The 22601-nt window shown below is 49.7% G+C and overlaps 1 protein-coding gene across 4 annotated transcripts in view; it reads left to right on the forward strand.

Moving 5' to 3' along the window:
- Positions 1–22601, forward strand: part of HSPA12A (heat shock protein family A (Hsp70) member 12A) — a 159681-nt gene that overhangs the window by 119318 nt on the left and 17762 nt on the right. For 3 of the 4 annotated variants that reach the window (XM_060286353.1, XM_060286352.1, XM_030839376.2), the window contains 5 exons: positions 6996–7081; positions 8647–8774; positions 12354–12540; positions 14715–14819; positions 20616–20732. In XM_060286353.1, coding sequence (XP_060142336.1) covers positions 6998–7081; positions 8647–8774; positions 12354–12540; positions 14715–14819; positions 20616–20732 — 621 coding nt within the window. In that variant the 5' untranslated portion in view covers positions 6996–6997. The remainder of the gene's footprint in view (positions 1–6995; positions 7082–8646; positions 8775–12353; positions 12541–14714; positions 14820–20615; positions 20733–22601) is intronic. The other variant, XM_070043901.1, reaches the window with a different exon arrangement.

A 22601-nucleotide genomic window follows, 5' to 3' on the forward strand; every position in this document is an offset into this window, starting at 1 on the left:
AGTTCCCCGGAGGAGGGGGTGGAAGTGGGGTGCACTCCAGGCAGGGGAACAGTGTGTGCAGGGGTCTGGAGGCTGGATTGAGCACAGATGTTCCAGGGCCTGTGAAAGGATTGGGTGGAGCCAGGGATGGGGGCGATGGAGAGAGATGAGGCTGCAGAGGGAGGCAGGGTGGACTTTTAAAGGCCTGGATGCTAGCTGTGTGCTAGGTTTATCCTGTGGGGGATGGGAATAGAAGGCCCTGGCCTGGTCGAGTAACGTGAGCAGACCTCGGTTTTGACCGGATGGCTCTGACTGCGGAGGAGCGTGACTTGGATGGGGCGACTCAGAGCGGGGAGACTAAGAGGCTGTGTGGGAGCCCTGATAAAGGTCAGCAGGGTCTGGACCAAGGTTGTGGTGGTGAGGCTGCAGAGGGTGACTGTGAGAGATGCTAAGAAGTAGGAATGACAGGGCTTGGGAGTGCAATGAGAGGGGAGGGAGAAGCCTAGGAAATCTCCCTTCTGGGAGCTATGGGGGTTGCACCAACCAAAAGGGACATTTGAGGAGAGAGGCAGGTCTGGGGGTGATTTGAGAGCTGATCCCACGTTGTTGGAGGTAACTCAGGAAATGTGTTACTAATATCCTGACTCGGGGGTTGATGCCTCAGTTGGGAAAGACCTCAGTGGCCCTCCAAGTCTATGGATAGACACTGAGTCCACTTTTGGGCACACGTTAGAAACATCCGCCCACCCATCCACCCATCCATCCACCCATCCACCCATCCGTCCATCCATCTACCCACCCAACCAGCTATCCATCCATCCATCCATCCATCCATCCATCCATCCATCCACCCATCCATCCATCCATCCATCCATCCATCCATCCATCCATCCATCCATCCACCCACCCATCCATCCATCCATCCACCCATCCACCCATCCACCCATCCATCCATCCATCTACCCACCCAACCAGCTATCCATCCATCCATCCATCCATCCATCCATCCATCCACCCATCCATCCATCCATCCATCCATCCATCCATCCATCCACCCACCCATCCATCCATCCATCCACCCATCCACCATCCATCCATCCATCTACCCACCCAACCACCTATCCATCCATCCATCTACCCACCCAACCACCTATCCATCCATCCATCCACCCTACATTTACTGAGTGCCTGTGACAAATCAGGAGCTGAGGAATCAAAGATGAAATAAGGCATGGCCTTGCCCAGATGAGCCCAGAGTCTGTGAAAGAGAAGTTGGGTAGACAAAAGTATCTTAATCCTGTGTATGGGGTGATCTGGTGGAGCCCCTTCAAATGCTGGGTCCCAGTGGGCAGAGGCTGTGTGGATCCTGAATATAATTCATGAAAATTAGTAGGAAGACCTGTTGGTCTAGAAAGCATTTCCTCACCCCCCCAGCAGCTGCCTGAACATGCGTGTTCCTGTGAACCTATGGTGAAGAGAGAAATTGTGAACGGCCACCACACATGGACTGAGGTTGCAGGAACTCGGGGATCTCACTGTCTCCAGGGAAACTCCGATGCCCCAGTTCTCTCTCACTGGGGTATCTTATCTCCTAATCCATTTAGTGATGGGGACGGTAACTGGAAGTTGCCGTCCAGTGTCAGGATGGGCCTGATGCAGCCCCCTGGTGCTGATGCTGTGGTTTCTGCCACAATAAATGCTCATTTCCATAATTGTTATTTAGCATTTGGAGAGCAGCTATTTTACACTCAGTGTTCTTTGAAGTCAGGAGGTTCTCTCAGTTCACACCAATAAAATTTCCATTTACTTTGGACATCAACCATGGTGATTGAGCAAAAAACCCCATAAATTATTTACTGAAATGGGAGTTCAGTTTACGGTAATAATGCATTAGTTCAGCTAGCCATGCAGCCTGTTATAGGGTAATAAGAATTTTAAATTTTCCTTCTTAAAAGATATTTGCCAGTAACCTACACATGACCTTGAGCTGATCAATTTTCAAAGATGACACTACAGGGAGGGCATATAAGGAGAGAGAAAGGGAGAGCTTTTTTCAAATGGCCTGATTTTAGGCAACTGTCAGCAAATAACCTATTATCTCATGGCTAGCAGGAGAAAAGAAATGAACACATACACTGCATTTTAAAAATCATAAGGACCGGACCTTAAAAATCCTTTTGGAATTGAGCATTTGTTTGATAGAACATAAATCTGAAAGCTAGCAAGGAGGCCTATTTGAAAAAGCTGGGGAGTCTCCATTGTTTGAGACCACCTGTCATTTCACATGAGCCTAGAGCCTTGTAGAATAAAGTCAGCCCAATGGTTCCGTCTTCATCTTTTAAAATGTTGTATTTATGGAGCAGGATCGAGTTGATATATATCTCAGAAAGTCCACGATTCTGCTCACGGCTCCTTGCTGACTAACGTCTCCAGCAGAGGAGAGCAACGAGCAAGTTCATGAATTATGGCTGTCTCTGAGGTTCTCTTATTAAAACTACTTTTTATTTTAGGAGTGTCTGCTTTGATTAAAGCCATGAGAGCCAGGAGCAAATGAGAATGTGTCTGGATTTTACAAGTCTCACGTTTTATAGCAGGAACCCTGATGAAGCCTGTATTTTAATTATTACACTGTTAAGGCAGGTGATGAGTATTAACCTCACAAGTTCAACTAGTTTCTCCTCTGCTCTCTGCTTTGGGGTCTAAAAAATCCTGTGGCAGGAGACTTGTTGGTTGAATCCTATTTTTACTTGTTCATCTCCTCTACTTGGCTGCATAAATATTTTCATTTATTTATATATCCCTCTTTGCTGCAAAAATTATTTTTTAAATGACTTGGTTGAAGAATGTTTTGTGGGCTGAGTCCCAGGTTAAGAGTGAACCTAGGAACACCTGCATCTATTTCTATATTTACTAAACTAAAAACGATTATATACTTCTATATAATAAAGATTACTTACTTATATACAGTAAGTATATAAGACATAAGTAATGGTAAATCATCTAAAACGAATGACAAAGAAGACCTGAAGATGATTTTCTATTGGTTTTCTAGGAAGCTTCCGGTCTCTTCCTCCTCGGCTTGATTCTGTGGCTGACAGTTTGCATTCTTGAAGTGTTCCTTGTTTTTCTGATTCTGTGATGTGAGATCATCAAACCCCTCTGCGTTACTGCATTTCAGAGTAACTTAGTGCTTGAAATGGGAAGATGCTTTGAGTGTCTGTTTAATCTTGTGGGAACGGCGGACTAGGTATTTCTTAAAGCTCCCTGATCCGTCGGCTCTGCCCTTGACTACACTTCTGGTAGAGCATTTTCCTTTCATCTCTTTCACCAGTCTTCTCTCCTTACCTCCGCAGGTGAGTATCCCTTTTCTTTTCATCAGCTTCCTTTCTCTCTTCCAAGCCTGGACTCTAAAAATCTCTCTTCTTCTTGGGCTTTTAGCTTTGCCTTTCTCTTCTGCTCCTCATGTGCCCAGGACACTCTGTGTACTGAACTGGAATATCACATAGGCGGGAGCAGTCATGGGGCAGATGTTATTATATTGGCTTTACAGAGAAACTTAAACAGGGTCACAGTGAATGACAGTTGGTGTTTCTTACTGTGGATAATGGCCTAGGTTTAATTGGTAGCCAGGACACACAGCATGTACCTTGTACATATAGACGTTCCATGTATCAACTCTCTCTTCTTGTCTGTTAGCTTAGATCTGTCAATTATCCATAGACCAATAGGTAATATTCTGTTGACCCTGCTGTGTTTATTCTTAATCACTTACCTGTTGAATGAAAGCTCTCAAGATTGGTTGGGACTATACGCACACCAGAAACTTCTCACATCCCGCAGGGGCTAAAGTAGGCTTTTCCATATTCTTTTCCCTAAAAATTTTTGAGCACCTTTTTGACATCTTAAATAGTTAAATAGAGAAATATTAGCTTGATAACAAAGTTATCACTGCAGGCGCTTTATATTTCTATGGAGGGTCAGTGCACGTTAACTGGTGAATTACCTTTGATTTGGGATCTGGAGAGCGATAGATGTGGGTGTGCATGATATGCAAATGTCTATAAAAATGTTACTCCTCCATACCTTCTGTGCAAATCAGTTTTAAATCATCGCACAACGTAGCTGCATTTTAATTTCTAATGGAGAAAATCCATGAAGTTCAATTGCCTCTAGGCCTGGCTGAGTGATCAGCAAGTCAAATGATTTATTTCGTACTGAACCAGAGGCAGGGTGGGAGGGAGGTACAGGGAGAACCAAAAAACATCCTTGGTTCTTGTCTTCAAATTCCCTGGAGTCCTCTGGGGGCCCAAGGCATGTGTTCAGTGTGTGGCCCAACACATGCTATTTTACAAGTCAGCAGGACATGCTCTGAGAAGGGCTGAGTGATGGGATAATTAGAACCAAGCAGACAGCGGGGTGGATGGTTTGTCTGCAGATAAATAGCTTGTTTGCTAATTGCCGGCACCAGATTTTCTGGGCAATTAGACATTCGGTGTCTTCCAAAACCTTCTGTGCAAATGTGGACACATGGCTGCAGGCCTTGCAGGTAGCGGGTGGAGAGAGGGTGGCTCACGGGCCCAGCCGCTCCGTGGCACATGGGATCTTCCCGGACCGGGGCACGAACCCGTGTCCCCCGCATCGGCAGGCGGACTCTCAACCACTGCGCCACCAGGGAAGCCCCGAGCAAGTTTTTTTTAATAAAATTTTTTTATTGTGGTAAAGTATATATAACATAAAATTTGCCATTTTAACCATTTTTAAGTGTGCAAATCAGTGGCATTAATTACATTCACAATGTTGTGCAACCGTCACTACTTTTTCCAAAATTTTTCATCACCCCAAATGGAAATTCTGTACTCCCCATTCCTCCCTCTAGCCCCTGGCTACTTCTAATCTACTGTCTGTCTCTATGAATTTGCCTGTTCTAAACATTATATGGTATTTGTCCTTTTGTGTCCAGCTTATTTCACTTAGCATAATGTTTTCTAGGTTCATCCATGGTGTATCATGTGTAAGAATTTCATTCCTTTTTACAGCTGAATAATATTCCATTGAATGGATATACCACATGTTGTTTATCCATTTGCCTGTTGATGGATACTTGGGTTATTTTCACTTTTTGGTTTTTGTGAATAATGCTGCAGTGAACACGTACATACAAGCGTCCCTGTTTTCAGTTCTTTTGGGTAGTTACTTAGGAGTGGAATTCTTAGGAGTGGAATTGAGTCTATGGTAAGGCTATATTTGACTTTTTGAGGAAATACCAAGCTGCTTATCACAGCAGCTGTATCATTTTGCATTCCCACAAGATATATACAGGGGGTCCAATCTCTCCACATCCTTGCCACCATTTGTTATTTCCTTTTTTTCTTTTCCATTAGAGCCATCCTAGTGGGTGTGAAGCAGTATCTCACTGTGGTTTTGATTTCCCTAATGACTAATGAGTGCATTTCCCTAATGACTAATGAGTTAAGCATCTTTCATGTGCTTATCGACCATTAGTGTATGCTCTTTGGAGAAATGTCTGTTTAAGTCCTTTGCCCCACCAGTGGATTCGTGGCCTCTGTACTTACTTGCTTCTGAAGCTTTCTCCCAGAGGTTGGAACTGCGCCTTATCAGGAGGAGAGGGAGCATACGCCTGCAGATTGGGGAGGTGGCTGTGCAGATTTGAAGCTTCATATTCACTCTTTCATGATTCATTTTATTCCCTCAACCCATTTGGTGCCCACTGTAATGATGCTGTTCGAGTTCTCACTAAGCAGGAAAAAAAAAAAAATCAGTAAGCGCGTGGGATTAACCAAAGTGATTTGGCAAGCAGAGGCAGACGGAGCCACTCCTAGTGCTTCCCTAGAAGCAGACAGGTCTTTCTCAGATACCTCATACCCTCTGGGTTTCCTTGACTACAGGTGTTGTTGTAGCACATTACCCGTTTTTTTCCCCGTCAGGTATTAGTCTGTATACTGAATGGAGCAGTATTTGCAGAACGTACTGGATGGTACCTGGGATTTGTTGGTGACCAGGGTCTGGCCAGCACCTCTGCAGGGGGAGCCTGCAGTGCTTGTTCCGCTGCCCTGCAGGCCCTGCCGGTCCTGGGCAGCGGGCAGGGAGAGTGGGTGGAGCTTCCAGCACTGACCAGGGACAGGGCGACTTCTCCTTGGGTGCTCATCCCTGGGGGAGAGCCACGGGGCTCTGGCAAGGTTTCAGAACAAATGTCTGTGCCTGAGTAATTGCAAGAGCAGTAGGGGAATCGACAAAATGCTATTCATGCTGCCTGGCTGTTGGCTCTTCTCTGATTTGATCGCGTGTCTGTTGCAGGGCCCCGACTGGGGGACCCAGGAATGCTAATCTGTCTGTCTTTCTGCTATGTTTTTTGTTTTGTTTTTTTAAATTGAATGTCAAAACCCTTCAGCATCACTGAAGAGAGATGAGTTCCCCTTGTTCTGGCAGGGCCTCGTGCCAGAGGGAGGGAGGAGGTGTTGCATCCACAAAGCAAGGGAATTATTTCTGGAAGTCGCACTCCTGTCCTCTATTCTTACGATTAGGCTTGCTAATCTTTGGGGTGGGGTCCCATACTCCTTTGGGAACCTGACAGCTGTGGATGCCCTTCCAAGAAAATGCATGAAAAATTTGCACATCATCTCAGGGGGCTACAGGCTCCTCTGGTCCATACTGGCGCCTGGGCTAAGGACCAGCTCTGCAGAGGGCATGAGCCAGGTGCCAAGGCGATGTGGGGACTGGGCAGCCTCTCTGCTAAGTGGGAGTTGGTTGGCACATAGGGAGAGTCCTGGTGGTCACTGTGAGAAAAGGAGCGTCTCATTTGGTCAAGTTTTAAATATCAAATACGGGGGTGGACAGATCAGACACCCTACCTTTCTGGCTGGAGTTCAGCCTCGCCCCACGTTAGCTGGCTTTCCAGGGGCAGCAGTCCCTGCAGGAGCAAAGCCACCCAGCCCGCATTGCTGCTGTCCGGCTCAGTCCACACCACCTCTAAGGAGCGCACTTGTCTTTCCTTTCAGAAATGGCCCCTACATCTGCATATTCATCTCCAGCCCGGAGTCTGGGGGACACAGGAATAACACCTCTGTCCCCTTCCCACACTGTGGTAAGAAATGTGTGTGTATGGGGAGGGGGGTACGTGTGCTGATTACTTTGCGTTCAGAGGCGCCTCTCACATGATGGGCTTCTGAGCGGCTCCCCACGTTCATGGTGGAGATTAAGTTGTCCTCGTACCAGCCCCGTGAGCCTTACCAAGCCCCTTCGCCACTGTGGGTCAGCAAAGGCTTTCCACGGTGTGGATGGTGCTCCTGGAGCCATTGGCCTGGGTGTGGGTAACATGAGCAGGCAGGGTGGGAGCAGCTCTTCAAAGATTCAGGGCTCAGAGACTGCGAGGCATCCTCTTGGGAGGAAGCAGCCACTTTGGGCTGGCGGGTGAGTCAGTGAAATGCAGTGGCTTTTCCACTGTAGTTAACCGCCGTGACCAAAAGCTGTGGCTGTAATGGCTTCTGCACCAGCTTGCCCGAGAGAGAGGACCTGGGCAGCGCGGGGGGCTGGAGGCTGGGCATTTGCTCCCACCCTGCCCCTCACTGCAAAGGTGGATACTGTGGGGCAGCCGTTCCAGGGATTTACATGTAGCCAACCAGAGAGACATACCCGGAGGAAAGGGCGGCTTTGTACAAGCTGCTCAGAGCCTCAAAGCAGACCCTGCTGAGAAGAACTTCAGAGCCATCGCTAGGTAGGGACGCCAGCTTGTCTTGGTTTTCCTGGAACCATCCTGGTTTCCACGCAAAGTCCTGTATCCTGGAACTCCCTCAGGCTTGGGAAAACTGAGAGGCTTGGTCACCTAACAGCTGGGTCCTGTGGTTTTCAAACTCTGTACCCCGAGGGTTCCCTGTAAAACTTCAGGATAAGCTGAACGGGATGGGGGGCAGTGTGATGAAAGGCCAGACATGTGGGGTTCTCACCCCCTGCTCTAACCAATACTCTTCAAATCCAAAAATTATTGGTATAATTTGAAGTTCTGTGGATGTTAAAAAAAAAAAAAAGTCTACATTTGCTTAAAGGATTTTTTGGAAGTCTGTCATGGCCTGACCAACTCACTTGACAGATGAGGAAAGGCTCGAGGCCCCAAGGGGGCAGGACTCAGCAGGGTCATATGATGTCTATGGCAGGACCGGGCAGGGTCCCTGGTATGCTGAGCCCCACATCCATGCATGACACGCCCGGGCAGGTGGAGGGGTCACCTGGCAGGTGCACAGGGCACAGCTGAGCAGGGTCTGGAGATCTGTGCAGGGACTGGGGGAGGGCGATGGGGGGCAGAGGGGGGTGTCACTCAGGGAACCACTGGGGTTCCAGCCCAGATGGAAGAGTTTCCGTAATTAGCCACGTTTGTGCACAGTTGATAAAGGGAGTGTTGAACAAGTGTAGGCAGGGGCCCTCCCCAGTGGCCTGGCCCTTGTTCAGGAGACACCTCCATTTCTCCTTGAGTCGGTCAGGTAGGGGCTGAGAAAGCCTGCCCTCTCCCCAGGACTCACCACGTGGCAGCCTTGAACCAGAATGTGCAGTATGCTTCTGTCTGCAGTGGGCACACAGCAGGGCAGGGTGGAGCCCTTCTGAAAGCCTGGCTTGACTGCCCCACCCACTCCCTGTACCCCGCTCGGTTATCTGCAGAACGATGCCGACCCAAACGTCTCTGAGCAGCAGACGTTTCTCGTGGTGGTGGCTGTCGACTTTGGGACCACATCCAGCGGCTATGCCTACAGCTTCACCAAGGAGCCAGAATGCATCCATGTAATGAGGTGAGTGCTGTGGGCAGGGAGGGGCAGGTGCTGGCGCCGGTCGCTGTAACTATGGAGACTTGGGGGAGGGCCTTGGGGGAGGGGAGAGGGATTAGTACAGTGAGCAGGTGAATGGTACGTAGTCAGCGGGTCCTGGATTCTGGCCCCGCTTGGCCCAAACTCACCATGCCACTTGCGGCAAGCCACTTCTGATCTCTGGGCTCCAGGTTCCTGGTCTGTCAATGTGTTGCTTTAATTCTTGGTTTGGGGAAGGACCTGGACAGTATGTTTGAAACCAGGTGATTCCAGCGTACAGCCTGGGCAAGAGGCGCTGACTTTTAAGGTGCTGGTGATGGAGGAGATCCAGGCCTCCACTCACCACTGTGTGACCTCAGGCAATTGCTGAACCTTCTAAAGCTCTGTTTCCTCATCTGTGAAATGGGGATAATGGCAGTACCTGCTTGACAGAGTGTGTGCGCAAATGTAACGAGATTTCCCATCAAGCACTTAGCAGGTAGTAAGATGTAAGCAGGGAAGGTGCTGGCTCTTTCAAGGGAAGTCCTGAGATGACAGTAATCGGAAGTGGGAAGCACCTGAGGAAAAGCAGAGTGGGGTGAATTTCAGCCAACTTCACCCTGAAGCTGCCCTGGGTCTCCTGGGCCACTCCCCCTGCCCCGCCCCCCCACTCATGCACACAGCAGCCCTGGTGTCTACCCCATCCACGTGTGATCAGCTGTCTGCGAGGACCCTGGTCTATCCTGGCACCAGTGCCTGCTCCCCAAGACTGGCTCACGCCTTCTTGCAGTCTCTGGCCACTCAAAGCTTTGGGAACCAGGGATTTATCACCCTGATTTTCCAAATCCAAGGATGGCTCTGAAGATACATTGTGATGGGCTTTGCAATTCCTTCAGCTGGTCATTGTGGAATTTAGTTATCACTCCCAGAATAAGATCTTAGCATTTGTTATAGAGAATGCTGTTTAAAACATAAGTCATGATAGATGTGATCCCTACCCCACTCTTGATGGAGGCCCTGCCTTTCCTCTGGAAAACTGGGTGTCCTAAGATGCTTCAGAGACCCGTGGGTGTCGTCTCATCAGGAAATAACAAAAAGCCATTTCTAGTAGAGAACGCTGATTGCAGCAGAGCCTTCGGTGTTCAGGCACCACCGAGATTCTGCCTCGGGTTCGTGGGACAGATGCTGTGCGGGTCCGCTCTGCCATCTCCCGAGGTGGGAACCTCGGAAAGAAAAGGACTCTGTATTAAAAGCTAGAGTCAACATTTATCAGCTTCTAGTTGTTTTAAGAAATGTTATTTCAAAGGGATAGTCATACAATGAAAACTGAAGAAAAAAAAAAGAGCAAAAATAACTTTGAACTTGCTGGGGAGGAATTCTCACAAAACACCCACAGATGCAGGGTCTCCAGGGACATTATCGTCGTCATCGTAGAGATTTTTGGAGGGAGGTTCTACCTGAATTTTAGTTCAGTCAGAACATATTAACATAACCATGATCCAGACTGACAGAGTTATGAATGAGAAAGTGTAAGTTTTTGTATTTAAATAGGAATGAAGGATTAAAAATTTGAAGGGCAAAACCTCAGGAAGTCCATTACCTACTGAAAATGTCCGTGTTAATAGTAATAGTAATAGTAATGGAAAATCCATTCCCAAAAGGTTGTGTGGAGCGCGCCTCTGGCCCAGGCGCCAGTGTCTAGCTGAGCTGCTGCTCACCCGTGCGTCTCGGTGGGGTCACCACGGGGACTTTGGCTCCCTGGGTAGAAGCCTGCATCCTCATGGGGCTTGACTGGGAAACCGGCCAGGGATGACTCCAGCCTCATCTGTGTGGCAAACCTAGGTGGAGGTTGGCGCTCCATCTGGACTGTGATGCCAGGGGCAGGTGAGAGCCCATCCAGGAGTACAGCCACCTCCCCAGGAGGGCAGGCCAGGGAGAGAGGTGCGCTTCCTCTCGGGCATGTGTCTCCATCGGGGGCTGCTCGTAGGGGTCGTGTGCTTAGTGGCAGGACCAGAGCCAGCTGCTGAGCCAGGACCGGGTGGAGTCTCCTCGTGGAGCCTCTTGACAGCCGGAGCTTCTCTGCCGTGGCCCCAAAGGAGGGAGAAGCATCCACTCTTTACTTTTCTCCTTCCTTCTGTCTGCGAGAAGGAAGGAAGCTTTGCTGGGGCTCAGCCTACCCTCTGATTGCTCCATGACACCCATCCGTCAGTTCCAGGACGTAATCCCGTCGCATCTGCCCGCCTGTCTCTGTATCCACCCCTCCCCACTTCTGGGTCCTCTTCAGCCTATAGATGTGCAGGATAGGGTTCCTTCCCTCCTCACGGTTCCCGTCAGCACTCTCACCCACCTTGTTGCTGTGACTGTCTCCCCAGTATGGGGGTGCCCAGGTCTGTTTCCTGCCTGGATCTCTTTCTGAACCCCAGGCTTGTATCTTCAAGCCCCTCCTGGGAGTTCAATGCCGGAACGTGCAGATGAAGCTCTCCACGTTTCCTCCTGCCTCCTTCTTGGCCAGGGCTGCGGGCATCTGTGAGGGGCACTGTCTCCTCCAGGTTCCCATGCTTGAAACCTCCGGGCTCCTCGCACCTGCTCACCGCCGAGGCCATTTGGCTCGGTTCTCCGCTGGACGGCTCCTCCCCCCTCGTCCCCTCTCTCTCTCCCCAGGGCTCTCCACCCCCGTGTGAGCTCCCTCACCTCGAGGCCTGAGTCTCCTGCTCAGCCACCTGGCTTCCCGTCTCCCGCCCTTTGGTCCAGTTCGCTGCAGTCAACAGTAGCTCTGATTTCTGTCCTGCCCCTGCTCTGAAACCTTCAGGGGTTCCCTATTACTCACTGATTAAATCTCTCACTCCTCAGGGTTCTCTTCAGCCTGGTTCCTACCACCTTCCCAATCTCGTTTTTCACACAGGTACACAATCACCCTTCTCATTTACATGCTTTCTCCAACATACACAGTCACTTAGCTTGCCCACCTCAGAGCAGCCTGCAGTGTCCTTCCCTCCTTCAACATCAGGTCTCTTCTGAGCCCTGCATTCTTTCCAAGACCCCAGCTCTGGCACCTCTGTCTCCTCTGACCCCTCTGGGACATTTCCCTGGGCCCCTCATTTCCATCTGATGAGGCAGGTATTTATGTGTTTGTTTATACCCTACCTGTTTCAAAGAGGATGCAAACCAGCTATCCATCTGCTATCGAGTGCTTGCAAATTAAAGAACCAAAACCCAGGCCAAAAAACAAAACAAAAAAACCCATTACCTACTAGGTTGTGAGTTATTTGAAGGCAGAGACATAAATGTTTCATCTCTGTGTCGCTAGCAGCTGGCACACAGTAGATGCTCAGTAAACGCTGAAAGGATGAAGCAGACTTTGTTACTTAGCAAGAACCTGGTACTTGTCCCTTTCGTTTTTCTTATTGACTGAGGTTGTGTCTCTAGTCACTACTCACCCAGCTAAACCAGAGGGCGCCTTTGGCAGCCACCATGGGCACTCACATCTGTAACGGTCACGCACACAGTAGTAGGTGCTCACACCAGTGCCGCCTGCATTGGGATTACGCAAGAAGGCCCATGACCTCTGCCTTTCCTTGGTGGCAGGCGATGGGAAGGAGGCGACCCTGGGGTGTCCAACCAGAAGACTCCGACCACCATCTTGTTGACTCCGGAGAGGAAGTTCCACAGTTTCGGGTATGCCGCCAGGGACTTCTACCACGACCTGGATCCCAACGAGGCCAAGCAGTGGCTGTACCTGGAGAAGTTCAAGATGAAGCTGCACACCACTGGGGTGAGCCAGCCTCTCCCTGGCCCCACGTCCTCCACATTCGAGAGCCGAGGTTCCTCCAGCCTTTCCAGACCTTGGGGGCCCTCAGGTTTCTCCCAAGCAGAAATGAATGTCCATTCACCTCGAGTTTAGAAGTGGAGCACATGACACTTCTGTGGAACACACAGCACTTTCTGACGTACACACGGGCAGGGAGATATTCAGAATATTTAGCAACTTGTTTGCTTTGGAAATTGACCAGTCAGAGAGACACTGCCTGGATGGAGCACAGGCATAGGGGGCTGGGAGACCCCTGCTGTGCCAGGAGATCCCCCTTCACCTGCAGGATTGTTGGGAGATCAAGGAATCCTGAAGGAAGGACTCGGGGACGAGGGAGCATTTTGGGGGCTCAGGGTAGTGGTTATAACTAACCGGTTTGGAAGTAACAACCAGCAACAATGACTCATTAACCTTCTCTGTGGGGAAGGAGGTAGCTCAGGAGATCAAGGGCCCAATAATTGGAGGCCCAATGCCTGAAGTAGTTCTGCTTCCAACTTGCCAGGGTTTTGTAAGGTGGCCAAGTTGATTAGCACCCTCCCCCAAGCTTCATCGAAATGTTGAGCCATAGGATAGAATTTTTTCAATTTAAGCATTTTATCCCTTAAATTTTCCTTAACTCTCAGTACTTAGACATGCAGGATGGTGATAGTGTTTAAGACCACAGACCATGAGGCCAGATGGCCTGGGTTTAAATCCCACCTCTGACACCTTTGAGATACTTAATCCAAGTCACTTAGACTCTCCTTGCCTTGCTTTACCTTATCTGTGAAATGGAGACTTGGACAGTGCTTTTCTTACGGGGATGTTGTAAGGATTAAAGGAATCAAAATACACAAAGCTCTCAGAACCATGCCGGTCGGTCCTTAGTTAAAGTCAATTGCTAGCGTCTATTATTTATTGCTTTCATATGTCTGCTTGTTAAGTGTTTGCAGATGACAAAACAAATGTTACTGGGAAACGCTGCAGCCAGCACCCTGCCTTCCAGGGCTCGGTGCTCACCCGTGTGTGTGTCTCTCTCTGAAGCACACTGACTTCGCCTCAAAATGCACCCTTCTTGTTTCACCTGATAGGATTCAGCAGTGCCCAATAGGAATCTCCTGCAGGTGGAAGCCCAGGAATTTTTTCAATTTGAATTTTTCAATTCCAAGCCTGTGGCTTCCTGATGCCTGGAAGCCGCCTGGGGGCCACCACCCCAAAGCTGGGGTGTCTTTGCTGAGCCCCAGATGTAGGAGGAGTGAGCATGTGTAGAGGGGTCAGGATGATGGGCAGGCCCCACAGGGCCGGTTTAGCTGCTTTATACCCCTTCACACTCCAAAGGCAAAGACTAATTAGCCAGCCTGGATCGATCCCGAGACCGCACTGATTTTTTTCCCTGGTGGCAATGCGTCTTCTGGTTCCAGGAGACTTGGGGGTTTTCTCCTGATTTTTGCTCCCCTCTCTGCCCATTCCCACCCTCTGGGGACTATTTTCATCATTTTTTAATGACCGCAGTCCATCCGGCATCTCACGGAGCATCTTACGCCCAACGACTGCACTCAGCAACTGCTGTAGCTTCTGGCAGAGGAAGGAAGGCAGTGATGCTGGGCTCCCAGTGGATTAGACCGCACAGTCCTTAAAATAGGAGCCCTTCTATTTTTGTGACTTGGTTGGCATCTCATCGGGAAGTGAAAGCTTCGTGTCTGTTTAGCACCGTGCACGTCAGTGATTTGGTATGATTATCTAGGCTTCCATTAAGGGGGCTCCCAAGGGTGACCATGTGTGTCATGTGGAAATAGTATGTAAATTGCATCGGGAGTGGCGTCTGCTGCCTTTTTTTTTTTCTTCCTGGGCTCTGTTGCTGCCCCGAAACCTCTGCCCCCAGAGGATCCAGGGGAGAGAGGAAAAGAAGGAGAGAGGGAAGGAGGGAAGAAGGGAGCAGTGGAGGTGGGGCCTGAGGGGAGCAGCCAGGGCCCCCTACACAGTAAGGGGACATTGCTGCCAGCCCTGTCCTGGGGGACGTGCCGTCCTAATCTGCCCCTCAAACACCAGGAAACACAGACATGGTTCACTGGGTTCCCCAGGTCTCCAAGTGACAGTGCTTAAAGCCAGAAGGCATGTCTCTCCTTCTTTTTACTATTTCATTCCTGTCCCGGCTCTAGGACCTCACCATGGATACAGACCTGACGGCAGCAAATGGCAAGAAAATCAAAGCTCTTGAAATCTTTGCTTATGCCCTGCGGTACTTTAAGGAACAGGCGCTGAAGGTGGGTACATGCCAGAGCCTGTGCTGGGGGCAGGGGGGCACCTGCCAGCTAGGGGAGCAGGGACAGCCTCAGGGCAGAGAATGTGCCCTTGTGCACTGCTGGTGGGAAGGGAAAATGGTGCAGCTGCTGTGGAGAACAGCCTGGCAGTTCCTCAAAAGGTTAAACACGGAGTGACCATCTGCCTAGCAGTTCCAATCCTAGGTATGTACCAAGAGAAATGAAAACATATATTCACACAAAAACTTGTCCATGAATGTTTCTAGCAGCACTATTCATAATAACCAAAAAGCAGAAACAACCCAAATGTCCATCAGTGGATGAATGGTTAACTAAATGGGATTCACCCATACGCTGCAATATTATTCAGTCTTAAAAAGGAGTGAAGCACTGACACCTGCTCTGGCATGGATGGACCTTGAAGACATTATGCTAACATTATGCTAAGTGAAAGAAGCCAGATACAAAAGGCCACACATGATTCCATTTGTAGGAAATGATCAGAAGAGGCAAATCCACAGAGACAGCAAGTAGACTAGTGGTTGCTAGAGGCTGGGGGAGTGGCAGAGGAGTGACTGCCGGGGGGTATGGGTTACTTTTGGGGGGTGATGAAGTTAGACAGTGGGGATGGTTGCGCAACCTTGTGAATATACTAAAACCCACTGAATTGTGCACTTTATTTTATTTTACTGTTTTGGCCGCGCGGGCTTTCTCTAGTTGCGGCGAGCGGGGGCTACTCTTCGTTGCGGTGTGTGGGCTTCTCATTGCAGTGGCTTCTCTTGTTGCGGAGCATGGGCTCTAGGCCCGTGGGTCTCAGTAGTTGTGGCACAAGGGCTTCAGTAGTTGTGGCTTGTGGGCTCTAGAGTGCAGGCTCGGTAGTTTCGGCACACGGGCTTGGTTGCTCTGCAGCACGTGGCATCTTCCTGGACCAGGGATCGAACCCACGTCCCCTGCATTGGCCGTGAACCCGTGTCCACTGCACCACCGGGGAAGTCCCAAACTGTGCACTTTAAAAAGGTGAATTTTGTGGTATGTGAATTATACCTCAGTAAAACAAACAAGAGAAAGGAAGGCGGGAGACATGCAGCAGCTGTGCGATCTTGGGCGAGGTGCTCGTTCTCTCTGATACTCACGTTCCTAACATGAAAAGGGGGTCAGATAACTGTGCCTCGTGGGTCGTTTGATAGTAAGTGAAATATTCGATGTTAACTGCCCCCCTGGGGGCTCAGCAACTATTTACTTGGTAAATAGTTGCTGCTGTCCCCCCTTCTCCATGCCCCCCACCCCAGACCCCGTGCAAGAAGCTGACCAGGTGAATAAGCCCCCTTGGTTGGCCCTTGCAAAGGTTTGTTCAGTGATGGCCCAGAATTAAGAAAATGGCTAATTTCCGAATGGAATAGAGCCATCCACTCGGCGTCCCCTCGCATAGGCATGGTGATGAGCGGGTGTAGATCAGAGGATTCAAGAGCCTCGTGTATTAAACTCTATCCAAAAAGAATTGGGAACTTCAGAAGCATTTGGTATTATGTGATCGCTAGAAGAAATTTAGTGAATTCTAGAAATAGAGTAGAACAGAATTCTAGAAATAGGGCTAGAGGGAGACAAAGAGGTGAGGTCGTAACACTGCTTTCATCCATTCAAGTACCTCTTGTTTTGAGTACTTTTTGTGAGCCAGGTGCTATGCGAGTTCTGGCCACGTGGAAAGAAACCCAGTGCATGCAGTCGATGGGTGGGTGTCATGAGGGGGTAACCGTGGGTGTTGAGTGTTCGGTGAAGGCAGAGGTTCTGCCCAAGGGCAGCAGCAGGGAATCCTCCCCGGAGGAGAGGGATTGCGGGCCTCTGACAGGCTGCAGCTGGAAGGGCAGGTGTTTTGCACCAGTGGAACGGCCCAGGCACAGCTCAGGGGAAAGAAAACATAGCAAACCGCTGTGGGAAGCAGGCAGCTTGGAGCAGGCAAAGGGCAAGGCTGCAGAGAGAGCGGGAACAGCAAGCTCCGGCCGAGATCGTGTGACGCCTCAAGGGCCAGGCAAAGGAATTCTTCCTGGGTCGTGGGGAGCCCTCAAAGGATTGTCTCACATGGGTTGCCATGCCACAAGGATAGCGTTAGAGGAGGGGAGACCACGTGGTCCCGAGGGCCTGCAGGTGGAGGAGAGTGGTATGTTAGCACCTCACTCAGATCCTGAAGCAGGTCTGTCCGAGGGCTGAGGGTGAGGCTGAGACTCCAACTGCGGGGTCATTTGAGGAACATGAAAACCAGGGAGATAAAGGTGGTGGGGTGGAGGGAGGGAGTGGTTCCTGGGAAAAAATTCTTCTATGGAAAGGGGTGGGGAGAGGATTCTAAGGAAGGAAGTGGGAGGGAGATGGGCTGGGTTCGCTTCAGGAAGAAGGTGGTGACCAGCCAGAGGCAGGAGCAGTAAGGCCGGCGGGGACCTGCGGAAGGGAAGCCGCCATTGGTCCAGGAGACGGCGAAGCAGGAGAGGAGGTGGACCTCTGTCGGCCTGAAGAGAAGGATCTCAGAGGGATGGGCTCAGCTCCTGGAGAAAGATGAAGGCGCAGAGGGAGGTGGGGGTCTCCGGAATAAGAGGAGCAGCCGTGGGGACTCAGGGAAGATGTAGAACTTGAGAAAGTCTACGACACTGGAGTGTGTTTCAAGTTGGCCACGAAGAAAGGCGTGAACAGCCCATCTGTCAAGGGAGGGAGGAGGTGGAGGGGGCAGAGGTCAGGCACGGGCGTGGGTAGGTGGGTGGTTGTGGACCTGTCGGCTCAGCCAGAAGCTTCCGGAACCTTCTCTGAGCAGGGAACACGTTGTAAAGAAATTCCATGCAGAAGAGCTGTTTGAGGAGGTGTATAGGAACTAGGCCCTGCATAAGAGGCTGGCTGGTGTTTGAGGGGCAGGTGGGTTCAGTGCAGAGGGGGACTATTGCATGTTGGACCAGAATAAGCGCAAGTAGAATATCTCAGAAATCACGTCCCTGGAGCAGTCTCACTATTCACGAGGGACAGTCAGTGAAAGTGCCTGACGTGAGATGTTCAGTCAGTGCCAGGTTCCTTCCCTTCCAAGCTGATCTCCACCCGTTGGCAAACAAACAGCTCATCAGACAACTTTCCGTACAGCCAGGGAAGCCCATCATTCATCTTTGAGCCTTTTCCTGTTTAAAGAGTTTAAAATAGCCTGGATGGTTAAGGCACCACACTTAGAATCCCTCCCAACCCATCACACGCTCACGTGCTTTTAAAGCCCAGCGCAGACCTGCAAGGAAATAAAACATGATTAAAAAAACAAAAATAAACACGAACAAAAAATGGCTCTTTCACCAGCAATCCCACTCCTGGACAAATATCCGGAAAAGATGAAAAGACACATGCAAATTCAAAAAGATACACGCACCCCAGTGTTCATAGCAGCACTATTTACAATAGCAAAGACGTGGACGTAACCGAAATGTCCATCGACAGATGAATGGATAAAGAAGATGTGGTACACATATACAATGGAATATTAGCCATTAAAAAGAATGGAATAAGGTCATTTGGAGCAACATGGATGGACCTAGAGATTATCACACTAAGTGAAGTAAGTCAGACAGAGAAAGATAACTATCATATGTCATTTATATGTGGAATCTAAAAAAATGATACAAATGAACTTATATATAAAATAGGAATAGACCCACAGACATAGAAAACAAACTTACGGTTACCAAAGGGGAAAAGGGTGGGGAGGGATAAATTAGGAGTTTGGGATTTAAATTAGGAGTTTGACAGTACTATATATAAAATAGGTAAACAACAGGGACCTACTGTATAGCACAGGGAACTATATTCGATATCTCGTAATAACCTATAATGGAAAAGAATCTGAAAAAGAACATATATATAGATATATATATATATGTTCATATATATATTCATTCATATATATCTATATATATATTCATTCATATATATATCTGTATATATATCTATATATATCTATCTGAATTGCTTTGCTGTACACCAGCAATTTACACAGCATTGTAAATCAGTTATGCCTCAATTTAAAAAAAAAAAGGTTGTTTCATGTTGGTCTAAAGCAGAGATGTTTTTAAAAACACGTTTATTAAAAAAAAGTTTAGTGAATGTACTGAACCACACACTTAAAAATGGTTAAGATGGTGAATTTTATGTTACGTGTATTTTCTCACAATGAAAAATGAAAAGTTTTTTTTAAAAGGGAAAAAAAACTTACCGATCAAAGAGGAAGTTAGTTCAGTGAGAGGGTGGGTCAGCCCCAAGATAACTATGTGAAACAATAGAGAAAATGAGATACCCATTAGGAAAAAAACCGCCAGCCTATTAATCTTCTGAAACATGTCCCCAGAGCGGACTTTGATGCAGAAGCACATCAGTGTGTGTTTAGGTTTGATTTCAGATTTGTCTGGTGAATGTGGCAACAGGAAGGGGAGGAGAAGTGGGGGACAAGCATCAACCAGAGGTCTTCTCTGGGCCGGATGTTCCCTGTGTGTTCTCATTTAATCTTGCCAGTAATGCTGTGGGTTAGTGTTATTCTTCCCATTCTACCGGTGGGAATACTGAGTCTGAGAGCTATTCTAGAGACATATTTTGTCTACCTGGGCCTGATGGAAACCTCTGATGCTTCCACCCGTCCTGTTTATCCACATGGGTCCCACTGATTTTCTTTTTTTTGAAGAAGAGTTGATTTACAGTGTTGTGCCCGTCTCTGCTGTACAGCAAAGTGACTCAGCTATATGCATATAGACATTCTTTTTTTTTAATACTCTTTTCCTTTATGGTTTATCCCAGGATATTGCATATACAGTAGGACCTTGTTGTTTAGCCATTCTAAATGCAATAGTTTGCATTTACCAAGCCCAAACTCCCAGTCCATCCCTCTCTCTCCCCTACCTCCCCATCCCTCCACCCTTGGCAACCACAAGTCTGAGCTCTATGTCTGTGAGTCTGTTTCTGTTTTGTAGATAGGTTTTACATTAACTGAAAGTCAAGGGCAGCACGGTTCTTGCTTAGGTCATGTTGTTCCTACCCTTACCATCCCGCCAGGAAAACTCCACTGATGTGCTGGGCCTGCAGTAAGGTGGGTGACAGTGACACAACTCTGCTAACAAATGCTACCAGTCGTCAAGCATTCCTGTGGGCCAGGCACTGATCAGATACGAGACCAAAAGTAACAATTTAGTTAAGACCTTGGCCTTTCAAGTCAAGATAGACCTGCGTCTGGGTCCAAACTTTGGCTCTGCTACTTTCTAGCTGGGCAATCATCACAAAGATACCGAACGTATCCAGGCCTTAGTTTGCCACCTGTAGAAGAGGGGCAGTGCTAATCTCTTCCTAACAGGATTCTCAAGTGGATTAATGGCGGTTGAGCTATGGAAAGGGCTTAACAAGGTTGACACTGGAGCAAGCTGCCAGGAAGTGTAGCTCTCGGGAAATTATCAATCCTCCCAATAACTGTATGAGCTTACTGTTATTCCTACTGTACAGATAAGGAAGCTGAGGCCTGAGAGGTTGTCACTTGCCCTAAGTCACATGACTAGGAAGTGGCCAGAGGCCTCAGATCTGCCCATCTCCCACCTGCAGCCACATCCAGGGAGTGGAAGGAGCTGGGGGCTCCCTGTTTGCTGTATATTCGGAAAACAGACTCTTGTTCCTGACGCTGATAAGTTCGGGGGGGCCGCGGAATAGATGCCCCGAGAGTTCACGGCCAGGAAGCCTGGATTTTCAGCAAAGCCACAGGAGGACCAGCTCTGTCCACCTGACCTGCTGCATTTTCCTTGGCTTTAGGAGCTGAGCGATCAGACGGGTTCAGAGTTCGAGAACTCTGATGTCAGATGGGTTATCACAGTGCCTGCCATCTGGAAACAGCCCGCCAAGCAGTTCATGAGACAAGCTGCCTACCAGGTAAGTGCGGGGCTGGGGGCAGGCAGGGTCCAAGATACACCTGGCGGTGGCCGTCACTCCACTCCAGGGTCCCCCAGCATTCACAGGCCTCCTTGGGGAGGCAGCGAGGGGTCTCCCACAGGTGGGGGGCCAGGAGCCTTCCCATTCCTCAGCTTCCTCCTCGGGGAGCAGCGGGGGTCAGACGGACAAGGGGAGGGGCTGGGCTCAGTTTTCCTTCTGACTTTATTCATTTCCAGGTCTTGTTGCCCCTGTAGGTTCCTTGGGGCTAGGATTGCAAACTGAGGTTCAGAGGTATTTCTCTGTGGGCAAATGGAAGTGAGACCCTCAAGGAAAAGGCTTGGGGAACAAGAATATTTGAACAAGGAAGAAATAAAGACAATGCCGATGGCCATGGACCAGGCCCATCAGCCTGGTGGAGGCCGAAAGCTGCACCTATGCGGCTGGGAAATAAAGGGGGTACGGTTGTCCTCTGCACAGTTCATCTTAGGAGCGACACAGGAGCACGGCATGTACAGGCGCCCCAGACAGGGGAGGGGACTGCTGGACCTGCCTGGTGGAGGACGCCCACAGCGGGGTGAGGGCAGTGGTACAGTTAGGGAGCGAGCCAGTCAACATGGCGCCACGGAGCCAGAACATCCCAGCGTCGACGGCCAGCCCATCCCTCGTGGGTGCAGCGGGCACCCCTGGTGCCAAAACCCCCGTGGCCTCCAACCCTCACGTTGTTTGCGGACATCCTGTGCCACGACGGGGCTCCCATGAGTGTCTGACTTCGTGGCAAGAATGGCAGAGGCCGTCCTGACCTGCTGTTCCGGTCCTGGGGACAGAGCTGGCCCCTGTTGTACATAGTCCCCGGGGTTGATAAATGAAAGCCGACCCTGGGGCCTGGGTCGAGTCTGTGCTGAGAATCAGTTTTCAGAGCCTCCAACCTGAGTGGGCTGGGGAAGATCACAAAGGTCGTAGATGTCCCCTTGTCCCCTGCCACACCTCTCAGGAGAGAGCCACCTTTCCCTGGAGACACACCTTTGATGTTGAGTCTGTGGCCATATGTATAAATATAAATCAACCTTTCCTTTCAAAACGCCCATCTAATCAGCGCTGATCTCTGAACACAGTCAAATGGCCCCAGGCACCTTGGCGTCATGAATTGTCCTGGACGCTTGAGGCTTTACTCCAGGCTGCAGATAGAGTTCAAGGAAGGGCAGTGTTCCGCCCCGCCCTCCCCCGTGCTCTCCCATTCCCTTCCTTCCCTTCCCTGCCCCAGGCTGGCTCCTCTGCTCTCCCCTTCCTCTGTTCAGCGTGAGAATCTGGCTCAGTCTTTGTGTTTGCCAAAAATAGATTTGTTTTTATAGGGATGAAGGGAGAAGGTGGAAGTTCCAGAAAGAGGCAACTTCTTTAAAAAGGAAGAGACACAAATGCAGTTTCATTGTCCATGGGAGCCCTGGGCATCAGGGAGCTTTTCCTTGGTGTCAGCCTTCAGGCAGTGTCCAGAGACCCAAAGATGGGACACCGGGACATGGCTGTCTGCTAAGACACAGCCTGGGATCCTGAGTTTTCCCAGGAAGGATACTCAAGAAGCATGGTTTTGACTTTCATTTTCCAGCCCATGGGAAGACTTCAGCAACAAACACGTGACCCGGAAAGGGGACAGTTCTTAGTTTTAGCCTGAAAAAGAAAGAGGTGCGGTGACTTGTAGATTTGTCGGGGCTCATGGAGCCCTGGGCCGGCTCTTCAAGGACTGTCTCTCTGAGAGGGTGGGGCCAGTGTGGGGAGAGGCCCCTTACACTGGGGAGGCCAAGGGGGAAACCAGGCTGAGGGGGGTGTGGCGTCCTCTAGGCTTTGGCACCTCAGGCAGTAGGAGGGCCGGCAGCT

This window comes from Globicephala melas, chromosome 16 (assembly GCF_963455315.2).
Source record: "Globicephala melas chromosome 16, mGloMel1.2, whole genome shotgun sequence".
NCBI classification, from domain to species: Eukaryota; Metazoa; Chordata; class Mammalia; order Artiodactyla; family Delphinidae; genus Globicephala; species Globicephala melas.